This window comes from Molossus molossus, unplaced genomic scaffold (assembly GCF_014108415.1).
Source record: "Molossus molossus isolate mMolMol1 unplaced genomic scaffold, mMolMol1.p scaffold_m16_p_4, whole genome shotgun sequence".
NCBI lineage: Eukaryota > Metazoa > Chordata > Mammalia > Chiroptera > Molossidae > Molossus > Molossus molossus.
The window spans coordinates 121,032,366-121,044,650 of record NW_023425377.1 but is presented as its reverse complement, the minus strand read 5'-3'; the positions used below and the strand labels follow the sequence as shown (position 1 = coordinate 121,044,650).

At 35.5% G+C, this 12,285-nt stretch overlaps 1 protein-coding gene across 4 annotated transcripts in view; it reads left to right on the top strand.

Moving 5' to 3' along the window:
• HSPA4L (heat shock protein family A (Hsp70) member 4 like) overlaps positions 1–12,285 on the top strand; it is a 46,073-nt gene that overhangs the window by 17,115 nt on the left and 16,673 nt on the right. For all 4 annotated transcript variants that reach the window (XM_036240528.1, XM_036240530.1, XM_036240529.1 and 1 more), the window contains exons 7-12: positions 826–1,070; positions 1,196–1,272; positions 2,419–2,570; positions 3,251–3,357; positions 6,498–6,631; positions 9,930–10,129. In XM_036240528.1, the coding sequence (XP_036096421.1) occupies positions 826–1,070; positions 1,196–1,272; positions 2,419–2,570; positions 3,251–3,357; positions 6,498–6,631; positions 9,930–10,129 (915 nt within the window). The remainder of the gene's footprint in view (positions 1–825; positions 1,071–1,195; positions 1,273–2,418; positions 2,571–3,250; positions 3,358–6,497; positions 6,632–9,929; positions 10,130–12,285) is intronic.

The window sequence follows — 12,285 nt, the reverse complement described above, 5'->3', positions numbered from 1 at the left end:
TCAAAGTCTTGTCTCTCCACACTTTTCTGTTTTCTTTTTTGGTCTCTCATGTATTCTTTTGTTTCTTCTGTATTTTCATAAAAATAACCTAGTTTTTTTGTTTTTGTTTTTTCACTCCTCACCCGAGGATATATTTTTTTCCATTTATCTTCAGATAGAGTGGGAGGGTGGGAATGAGAGAAAGAGAGAGAAACATTGATGTGAAAGAGACACATCGATTGGTTGCTTCCCGCAAGACCCAACCAGAGCTGGGACCGAACCGTAACCGAGGTACGTGCCCTTGACCAGAATTGAACCTGCGACTCTTTGGTCTGTGGGTTGACGCTCTTAACTGCTGAGCCAAACTGGCCAGGGTAGAAAAATAGCCTAGTTTTTGTTTTTTAAATAATTGAAGGCCTGTAAATTGACCTGTTATTGTATTTTAGATTTAATCTTTGGATCAGCTTTTCTTTGCTACTTTGTTTTCAGTTATATGCATTGGACTCTTTCTTTGTTCTGTTAAACCTGGTTTTTGGCCTGCCTTTTCAGTGCTGTTGTAGAATTAAAGGATGTAAAATGGTCAAGTTTTAGTTGTTGTAACTCAATTATTTCAGAATTAGAATTATTCTTAAATTATGATATGTTGACCTGTAACCTAAAGCAGATAATTCAGAATGAGTAAATATGTTGGCTAAATATAAATTATAATTAATATAGTGATTTCAAATTTGGCACTCTTGTGATTTTTGACAAGTTTTTTGGCTTTGAGTTAAAAGGTTTTTGGGTTTTTTTATTTGAAAGCATCTATATTTCTGAAAATTCAGTTCTGGTTTTTCCATTAAACAGGTCTTGGCTACTACCTTCGATCCATATTTGGGTGGCAGGAACTTTGACGAGGCTTTAGTAGACTACTTCTGTGATGAGTTCAAGACCAAATATAAGATAAATGTGAAAGAAAACTCTCGGGCCTTATTACGTTTATATCAGGAATGTGAAAAACTAAAGAAACTAATGAGTGCAAATGCGTCAGATCTTCCACTGAACATCGAGTGTTTCATGAATGACCTTGATGTTTCTAGTAAAATGAACAGGTACCATGTATTTTTTCAATTGGGGAAGTGTTTGGTTATTTTATAATGTTCATATTGTGTTGTTTTAGAGAATATGCTAGATTTTTAGGTTTCAAAATAGTGAATTTCATTTCATTTTCCCACAGGGCTCAGTTTGAACAATTATGTGTTTCCCTCTTTGCCAGAGTTGAACCACCATTAAAAGCAGTGATGGAACAAGCTAGTAAGTAGAGATTCTTGGACTAACCATCAAAACTGTATCATGGTGTTAACTCCCTTGAGTAGTATAGGACAGCAATTTTCTACTGGTGTGCTGCAAGAATTTTTAAAACATGCAATTCCCGACTTTTTTTCTCTTTCAGGGGTGGGGAACACCCGGCCCTTGGGCCGTATAAGGCCCTGCAAATCAATACCAGCTAACATCACATGCCTTACCAAGTTAGCCCGACCCAAATATAACAGTCTAATTTTTTTAAGTTGATAATTTTGTGTGGCCTGCAAATGATATTATAAATATCCAAACGGCCCTTGGCAGAATAAAGGTTCCCCACCCCTGCCTTAGATTGTCAAATAAAAAATTAAGAAATAACAGCCACCACAACAATAGCCATCCAGTGTGAATGAATCAAAAGTATACCTATTTTTTTGTCAGAGTGGCAAAAAATTGAATACATTTTTTGGTTTGCTACAGAATTTTAGTGATTAGTTTATGTGTGCCGTGAGATGAAAAAGTTGAAAATCACGTGTAGGAAATGGTAAAACTATAAAACTTCGAGTTTTTTTTTAAGATTTGTATTTCTCATTTTATAGGAGTAGATAATAATTAATTCTTCATTCATAAAACGAGGGCAGTAGAGATCTGGGTTTTTGAGAATTTCTCCTGGTTCATTTTATTGTTTATATCATAAAACTAATGCTAGTAAAAATGTAGGTGTTCAGAGAATAGTAAGATGAAAGTAAAGTAGAAATGGGGACATGCTTGCTTTTTGTTAAAGTTTTTGATAATAAATGTACCTTCTGTGGAAAAAAAAAAGTTACAATTGAAAACTGATTTCAAGGAAAGAAGTGTATTTTTTTATTTACATTACTTTCTATAGGGATTTGGGTGGTGAAAGTTCAAACATTAAACTGGACAGTCCCCTTAAAGCCCATGAAATGCATGTTCTTATTGTCACTCATTCCATCACGAAGTGCAATGCCTGACACATAATTGGTATTTATTAAATTTCGCCTTTTATTCACCTGTCTTCTTTTATCTTGTTTTGAGCAAATGAAAATAATCCATATTTTAACACTTTCCAAGGTCTACTTTTCACATTGTTATAAAGATTACCTTATTTTTCTCAATTAAAAATATTTTACTTTTCAGACTTACAACGTGAAGATGTAAGTAGTATAGAAATTGTAGGAGGAGCAACGCGAATTCCTGCAGTGAAGGAACAAATCACTAAATTCTTTCTTAAAGACATAAGTACCACATTAAATGCTGATGAAGCTGTCGCAAGAGGATGTGCATTACAGGTATGATTATTTTAGAACATACTTTTTCCCAGAAAATATGGTGATAGGTCTAAAAGAAGTTTAAATGTTATCTGTTCTAACCACTTGTCAATATGCTAAAAGTAAATTGAAATTATTCCTGAACAGTAAGTCTTATGTCTTTCCTATTTATATTTTTATTTATTTTTATTAATCCTCACCCGAGGATATTTCTTCCATTGATTTTTATAGAGAGTGGAAGGGAGGGAGAGGAGAAAGAGGGACAGAGAGACATCAATGTGAGAGAAACACATCGATTGGATGCCTATCAAATGTGCCTAACCAGAGCCAGGGATCAAATCTGAAATCTTTAGGTGCTTGAGCTGACCTCTAACCACTGAACTGCACTGGCCAGGGCCCTATTTATATTTTTAAACTATCATAGGACAATATGTCTATAGCTCTACTGAAAAAAGAATATTTTATGAATCTGTATAATTTAACAATCTTTTTTGAGATTTTAAAATATTTTATATTAATTTTTGTAAGGTCACAGAAAGAGTGCTCTGACACTTTTTAATTTTAACTAGTTTTACCATTAAATAGTAATTTTTTCAATGTAACATTTTTATTGCAAGTACTTTATTAAGCAGCTTAATCAGGAGTAACTAGGTTATGTATTGTGTTTGTTGATTTAAATATTGTTTACATCTTATTTGCAGTGTGCGATTCTCTCGCCCGCATTTAAAGTGCGTGAGTTTTCCATAACAGACACTGTTCCCTATTCAATCACATTAAGATGGAAGACCTCTTTTGAAGATGGAACTGGGTAAGCTACTTTTTAATGCTTTGTTTAGAGCTTGTCATAAATAACCAGTTGAACCTATGTTCATAAATTAAAGGAATTTACACTTCTTAAAATTCCCAAACATTTAATAGAATGGTAGAAAAAAAATTTTTAAATTATAATGTATAGGTCATGGTTTTTAAATGTTTTTTTATTATAATAGTAAAACATTCTTATTTTCTAATAAAAATAACAGAATAGAAATATAAAAACTTAAAAACTTGCCACACCCGATCTTCTCCTTAGCCCCTTTCATAGAGCTAACCATTATTAACAGCTAAATCCACTCAATATAGTCTATCTATCTAGCAGTTTTTCTAAATACCAAGAATAAAAGCATGCACTTTTTTTTTAAAGATTTTTTTTATCGATTTTGAGAGAGAGAGGAAGGGAGAGAGAGAGAAACATTTATGGACTACCTCCTACAGGCCCCTACCAGGAGTCAAACCTGAAACCCTGGGCATGTGCTCTGACTGGGAATCCAACTGGCAACCTTGGTGCACGGATCAACGCCCAACCAACTGAGCCACACTGGCCAGGGCAAGCAAGCATTTTTTAAATGCATATATTGATCATCTGTATATTTTTAGTGCAACTTGCTTTTTAAAATATATTCTATATTATCTTTCCATGCCAATAGACAATAACTGTTTTTTCAATAGTTATATGTGCCATAATTAATTTAAGCAATATACTTTAAAGTCATATTCTTTCTGATTTGAGCAGTGCTTTTAAGAATATCCTTCTTTAGTTATGTTTGGTATATCTGTAAAATAACTCTGTAGGAGTGAAATGAGCCAAGTAGTAAGACATTATTTTAACTAATATTGCCAAATTAGTCACTAAAAAGACTTCTCAATTTATATTCCTATTAGTGCATTAGATCATTTTCTCTTATGCCTTTAAATTTAACATTCTAATAGGGAAAATATAATACTTTGTCATTAAATTTGCATTTCTAACTATTGTGAGCTACAGTCTTTTCATACTTTTATTGACAAATACGTTTTCTTTTCCATGAACTACCCAGGATTTAAATAGATTGTTTCTTTACAAAAATAATTTAGTATTATATTTGACTATTTTTCAGAAGTATAGCTTATACAATAAAGTAAACCTGTATTTAGGTTTTGAAGTTACTTCTAAAATATTGTTCTGTGTACTATACTATACATTCACACTTCCAAGAAATTGAAATGTTTGCAGAAATATCAAAAATACGGATTATCGCCCTGGCTGGTGTGGCTCAGTTGGTAGAGCGTCATCCATGCCCTAAAAGGTTGCCAGCTCAGTTCCCAGTCAGGGCACATGCCCAGGTTTCAGGTTTGGTCCCTATACAGGGTGTGTGCAAGAGTGAACGGAATGCATGTTTTTCTCTCACATCAATATTTCTCTCCCTCTTTCTCTCTCTTTAAAAAAGTAAAACTAAAAACTCAGTTTTAAAAAAAACAAAAATACGGATTATCAATCTAATCTGAATGTTTTGCAGAGCATTTAAATGGCATGTGTTTTATGTCAATTTTGAGGCAAGAAATGGTAGTAGTAGTAGTAGTTTTTACTTCTCACCTGAGGATACTTTTCTATTTATCATCAGATAGAGTGGGAGGGAGGGAGGGAAGAAGAGAGAGACCAAGAGAAACATCGACGTAATAGAGCCACATTTACTGGTTACCTCCCACGTGACCTGACCTGGGCTGGGGGTGAACCACAAACAAGGTATGCACGTGCCCTTGACCAGAATCGAACCCTGGACTTAATGGTCTGTGGGCCCAACGCTCTAACCGCTGAGCCAAACCCGCCAGGGCAGAAATATTATTCTTTTCAGTTAAGTTCAGTTAAAGGTATAAGTGATCCAGAAAAAAATATGAGAAAACATATGGGGAGTTAAATTCAAAAGTAAATATTTCGCAGTGAACAAGAATAAGAAAATAGAAGGTAGTGGTGGTAGGTTCTTGAATACCAGGATAGAGAAAAGGCCCATGAATGTGAAATTTTCAAACCTTTTATAATTAATAAGGTAATGCTATGTACTAAAGAATGAGTTTCTGGGACACTGTAAACAATAATCATAGCCTTGCGGGTGTGGCTCAGTGGTTGAGCATTGACCCATGCACCAGGAGGTTGCCGGTTCAATTCCTGGTCAGGGAACATGTCCAGGTTGTGGGCCTGATCCCCAGTGGGGGGCATGCAGGAGGCAGCCAATTGATATTCTCTCTCATCGATGGCTCTATCTCGCTTCCTCTCCCTTACTTTCTCTCTAAAATCGATAAAGAAAAATTGTTTTTAAAAAATCTTCCTTTTAAAAACAAAACAAAACAAAACACAATAGTTATAAACCTGTTAAATAAACCATTTAAGGAATAGGAATTGTTTTGTAGGTTTTAGAATTACCTGTACTGGAGAGAAGAAAATACTACAAATGGCATTATTAAACTTAAAAAATTGAAATATGGATTATACATTAAAGTATCAATATAAATGTATAAAGTTGACAATTATTCTGTGGTTATATTAGAGAATATTCCTATTAGCAAATACACATTGAAGTATTTAGGGGTAAATGGCCATAAATGTATGTAACACCCTCAATTGTTTCAGAAAAAAATGTACACATACACAGTGTGTGTACACTCAGATGATTAAACAAATAGGGTACGATGTTAACAGTAGCAAATCTAAGTAATATACAGGTGTTACTTGTCCTATATTTATTTTTACACCATTCTGTAAATTTGAAATTATTTCCAAATAAAAGTTCCTTTCTAAGGAAACTAGAATAAAAAGGGTTACATATGACACGTATTTTGGAAAGTAATGGGGATAGGATTTTGTCCTCAGATATGAGCAAAAAAATAAAAAATAATCTCTCTGTATTGGCCTTAAGATATACCTATTCTCAGGTAATTTTTCTTTTTGTAGTTGAATTGCTTATTATGATGACAAACGTGCTAAAAATTATGAGGCATAAACCTGTCAAAATGCAGTTTATAGTACAGTTTCTTTTTCTCTACATTTGTGCATAGAGGTCTTTATAATTGCTGCTTATGAAATAAAAATTAGATGGATTCTGTAGTTACTTTTATAGGCAATTTGTTTTGAACTGAGTGTTTTCTCCCTTTTAGGGAATGCGAAGTATTCTGTAAGAACCACCCAGCCCCATTCTCAAAAGTCATTACTTTCCACAAGAAGGAACCGTTTGAGCTAGAAGCATTTTATACTAATTTACATGAAGTGCCTTATCCTGATGCAAGAATTGGTAAGAGAACTCAAGAAAAGACTTTTCATAACTTTTTTACTATTATTTTTCTTATCCTCACCCGAGGGCATTTTTGCATTTTTATCTTGAGATGGAGAAAGAGAGAGAGAAACATTTACATGAGAGAGAGACACTGAGTGGTTGCCACCCACACGACCCCAACCGGGGCCTGGGACAAACTGCAACTGAGGTACATGCCCTTAGCAGGAACCGAACCCGGGTCTCTCTGATCTGCAGGCCGATGCTCTAGCTGTGGAGCCAAGCCAGCCAGGGCTACTTTTGTAAATAATATGTTGCCCTAGCCAGGTTGGCCTGCAGACCAAACTGCCTGCAGACCAAAGAGCACGTACCTGGGTTACAGGTTTGATCCCTGGCCTTGGTCGTGGTTGTGTGGGAGGCAACCAATCACTGATTCTCTCATATCAGTGGTATCTCTCTCCCTTTCTCCTTTCCTTCCACTGTATATGAAATTTAGTGGAAAAATATATTCTCAGGTAAGGATTAACAAAAAAATAATAATATGTTAATATATGAAGTAAGGAAACAAATAAATTGATATTTAAGCTAAGTCAATTTTAAAAGAAAGATATTCCATACCTTTTTCTAAATGTGTACTTATTAGTGCTCAGAGCTTATTTCTGAAATAACAGCAAGTTTGAGGGGTTTTTTTTGTTTTTTGTTTTCCTTTATTGACTTTAGAAAAGAAAGGAGAGGAGAGAAAGAAACATCAATGAGAGAGAACATTGATTGGCTGCATGCCCCCTGGGGATTTGGCCCATAACCTGGGCATGTGCCCTGACTGGGAATCGAACTGGTGACCCCCTCCGTGAATGGGTCAATGCTTAACCACTGAACCACACTGGCCAGGCAGTTTGAGTATTTTTAATTCATTTTGACATCTATATTTAGAATGTTCTATAATTGGCCTGAAAGGTTTGGGTAAACATTTTTTATGGAAAAACTCTAATCAGTAAATTGAAATTGTGCTGCCAGACTTACTATATATTCTGATTTTAAACTTACGCTCACCGGGTTGCAGGTTCGACCTCCAGCACTGGTGCAGCACGTGCGGGAGGCGGCCAGTCAGTGTCTCTGCCTCTCCCTTCCACTCTCTGTAAAAGTCAATGGAAAAAATATCCTCGGGTGAGGATGAATAATAAATAAATTAAAAAACAAAAAACTTATGCTCACTGGCAATAAGTAGAATGAGTATCATTATATTAATATGAAAATGAGAATAGGATACTGTAGTATCCATTTTAGTTGAATAAGTAATCTTCTTAGAAGATACAAAACAACCATGATTTTATATCATTTAAAAGAGAAGGAATGATTTTTAAGTTTTAGAATTCTCTGTTGCTTTTATTGATAGACTAGTAGGGGGCTGATATAACTATTTCAAGGATGTTATTTAAATCAGTAGATATAAATTATTGGGGGTGGTATTAGTTTGCTAGGATTTCTGTGTCGAAGTACCACAGACTGGGTAGCTTAAACAGTAGAAATTTGTCTCAGTTCTGGCTGCTAAAAGTCTGAAAGCAAGGATTGCTTCCCTCTGAGGGCTGTGAGAGGGTCCGCTACAGGCTTCTCTCCTTGGCTTGTAGGCGACCGTCTTCATGTTCACGTGACAGTCTCTCTATGTGTGGCTGTCTCCAGATAAACACACCAGTCTGATAACTGGTTTTGATTAGAGCCCAGCCTGATAGCCTCGTTTTATCTTGATTAACCTCTGTAAAGACCATATCTTTAAATCAGGTCACCTTCTGAGGTATTGGACAGTGGGACTTCAATATATCAATTGAGGAGAGGAGCACAATTCGACCCACAACACAGGTTAATCAGATTTACTACTTAGTTTTTCAGCATATATTGTAGGGTTTTTTTTTAATCCTCACCCAAGGATATGTTTTCATTAATTTTGGAGTGAGAGAGAGAGAGAGAAACAGAAACATTGATCGGTTGCCTCCTCAACTGGGGATTGAACTTGCAACGCAGGTATATGCCCTGCCTGGGAATCAAACCCACAGCTTTTTGGTGTGCAGGATGATGTTCCAACCAATTGAGTCACCCAGCCAGGGCAACATTAGTAGGTTTCTTAAAGTGAAAAATTAATATGATCTCTGTAGGTATTAGTAACTGGATAATAGCAATTTTACTATAGAAAAATCCAGAAAAATTTTAAATCTTTTTATTTACGAATTGCCAAGATGATTATAATTTGCAAAGCTTGTAGCAAAATGGGGTAATTTTATATTTGATTTTCAAACTCAGAAATTAAATTTTATTTTTGTTTTAGACCAATATTATGAAACATCTTTAAAAGTTATATTACTTTGAGTCAGACTGTCCTTGGTTAAAATCCCAACTCTACTTTTTTCTAGCATTGATGATTTTGGGCAGGTTGCTTAACTTTTCGAGTCTTTTTTTTTTTTGAGGACAACTGGTACCTTTATTTTAGTAGTCTGAGTTACATATTTTTTCCAGCTTTTTTGAGATATAATTGACATGCAGCATTGTTTAAGTTTAAGGTGTATGATGCCTTGATTTGATACTCTTACATATATCACAAAATGATACCACCACAGTGTTAGCTAACACCTCCATCACTTTACATAATTACCTTTTTTTTTTTTTGTGGTGAGAACATTTAAGATCTTCTCTTAGCAACTTTTAAGTATATAATACAGTATTGTTAACTATAATAAAGCTGTGCATTAAATCCCCAGAATTGATTCTTCTATCTGGAAGTTTGTATTCTTTGACCAATATCTCCTCATCTCCCCCCGACTCTCCCAGCCCCTTGTAACCACCACTCTACTCTGTTTCTATGAGTTTGGCTTTTTATTATTAATTTCTTTTTATTTATTTTTTTTCTTTATTGATTTTAGAGAGAGAGGAAGGGAGAGGGAGAGACAGAAACATCAATGAGCCAGAACATTGATTGCTGCCTCCTACAAGCCCCCCACTGGGGATTGAGCCCACAACCTGGGCATGTGCTCTGATGGGGAATCAAACTGGCGAACTCTTGGTGCATGGGTCAACGCTCAACCACTGAGCCACACTGGCCGGGCATGAGTTTGACTTTTTTAGATTCTAACTTTTCGAGTCTTAAGTACCAAGTTTATTTAAGTATGTTTGGTGATCTGGGGAAAATACCTGTCCCACAGTAATTAATCTGGATGTGGTAATAATTTTACAGTTATGTGCCAGCATTGGAAAGATGATATTTAAATTATTGAATCTAATGAATGGATTAATATGAAGCCCATGTACTGATCAAAGCTCTTTTTTCTTTAAGGGAACTTCACTATTCAGAATGTTTTTCCACAGTCTGATGGCGATAGTTCCAAAGTGAAGGTTAAAGTTCGCATTAATATCCATGGAATCTTCAGTGTGGCTAGTGCATCAGTAATTGAGAAGCAGAATATCGAAGGGGATCACAGCGATGCTTCTATGGAGACAGAGACTTCATTTAAGGACGAAAGCAAAGATGATGTGGTATGTAGAAAGTCTGTATCAAGTTCCTCTAGTAAAATATAAAATATTTTAATCATAACTGGTACTTTAGTAGTTGAAAACAATCTCTCAGATTTTGCTCTGAAGTTCTGTTGTACGAATCAGTATAAACTTTTTAAATAAAAGCACCAAAGAATAATTCTATTTGAAAAGCTGTACTCTTTCACATTATAACAGATTTCACAGCTCTGTATGGAACATGTGCATTTGTGTGTTCGGAGTCATCTTTCCTAAATCCTTTATTTCCTTTAAAACCATGTACCACCTGTGGCTATCTTTCTCAGTTTACAAATAAAACCAGTTCAGGTTGATAAGTTTTGAACTGTACACACATTTTTTTTTTTTTTTTTATCCTCACCCAAGGATATTTTTCCATTTTTTTGTACAGATAGAGTGGGAGACAGGAAGGAGAGAGAGAAACATCGACGTGAAGGGACACATCGAGTGGCTGCCACCCGCGCGACCAACCAGGGCCAGGGACAAACTGCAACCGAAGTACGTGCCCCTAGCGGGAACCGAACCCAGGTCTCTCTGGACCGCAGGCCGACGCTCTAACCGCTGAGCCAAACCGGCCAGGGCTGTACACACATATTTTTAAGATTGAAAATACATGAGTTTTCAGAGCTCAGGGGATGTTTGTGGCATTTGAGCAGAAGAATGTGCTGTACATTCAGTAATGCTAAAATACATTATTTTTGACAGTTTATTTCTTTCTCTTTTTTTAATTTATTTTTTTAATCCTCACCTGAGGATATTTTTTCATTGATTTTTTTAGATAGAGTGCAAGGGAGGGAGAAAGAAGGATAGAGGGAGAGAAACATTGATGTGAGAGAGACACATCCATTAGTTGTCTCCTGCACAACTCCAACCAGGCTGTGGATTGAATGTGCAACCTTGACTAGAAATCGAACCTGTGACCCTTCGATCCACAGGACTGCTATAGATGACAGAACCTTAGAAGAACATGATTATATTCAATTACACAAAGTTTTTATCTTTTTTATGGATACTATTTTAATGTTTTTATTGATTTCTTAGAGAGGAAGGAAGAGAGAGAAACATCAATGTGAGAGAGAAACATTGATCGGCTGCCTCCTGCACACCCCCTACTGGGGATCGAGCTGGCAACCCTGGCATGCACCCTAACTGGGAATTGAACCCGGACCTCTCTGTCTGTGGGATAACACTCAATCCATTGAGCCACTGGCACTTAGGAGATTTTGTTTTCCAGTCACAATTGGTGATATCTAGAATTTTCATTTATTTGTACATATAAAGAATGGCTATTTGATGTTAGCAGGGTACTAGACTTATCAGGGGGATCACTTTTGTAAGTTATATAAATGTCTAATCACTATGCTGTACACCTGAAGCTAATATAATATGGTATGTCAACTGTAAAAAAAAATGCTTTCTTAAAATTTCAAGACAGTTTCTTCTTGTGAAGGTTGGTTTTTGTGTTTTTATTAGTAATTACTGCAAAATCTTCCAGATTAGATCAGAATTCTACCACTACTCTTTAAAGTACTTTATTTAAGGACCGTGGCATTTTCTTTCTTTCTTCTCACGTATTATTTTGCTGTTAACGTACTTCCTTACCTGAATTGAGAAGGAAATATTCTAATGTGTTATGAAGATACAGTCAAATTTTCATGAATTAATGTAAGAATATTAGGTGAGAAGTTAATTTTCTTGTAGCTCACAATTTTTGGCAGACATGTAAATTTAATCCATTAAGATTAAAATTGAGAGCACTCTATGCCTTGTAGGATGAGTTCTTTGTAACCATTTCACTTTCTTCACTTCTTTTTCTTAAAAGTTTCTGCTGAGACTTCAGTTTTTTTCTGTGTAATGTTAGTGAATCCTGGGCACTAAAAACAAAAATAGTATGGCACCCATTTTCTACCTCCCTAGCGTTTCTAATTTGCTGCTGCTTTTTAATGTACCTGAAATTGGGATGGGTCTTGCAAATGATGATACTTGATATTTAATATTGCTGATGGCAGTAATGATGACAGTTGTCATCACCTGTACAGCGTGAATTTAGTTGTTATTCCTAATGGCAGGAGTAGGCAATTGCTACCCTTGATGTTTCAGTCAACAAATTGTATAAGGATCATTCAAGGAAGGAATACAAG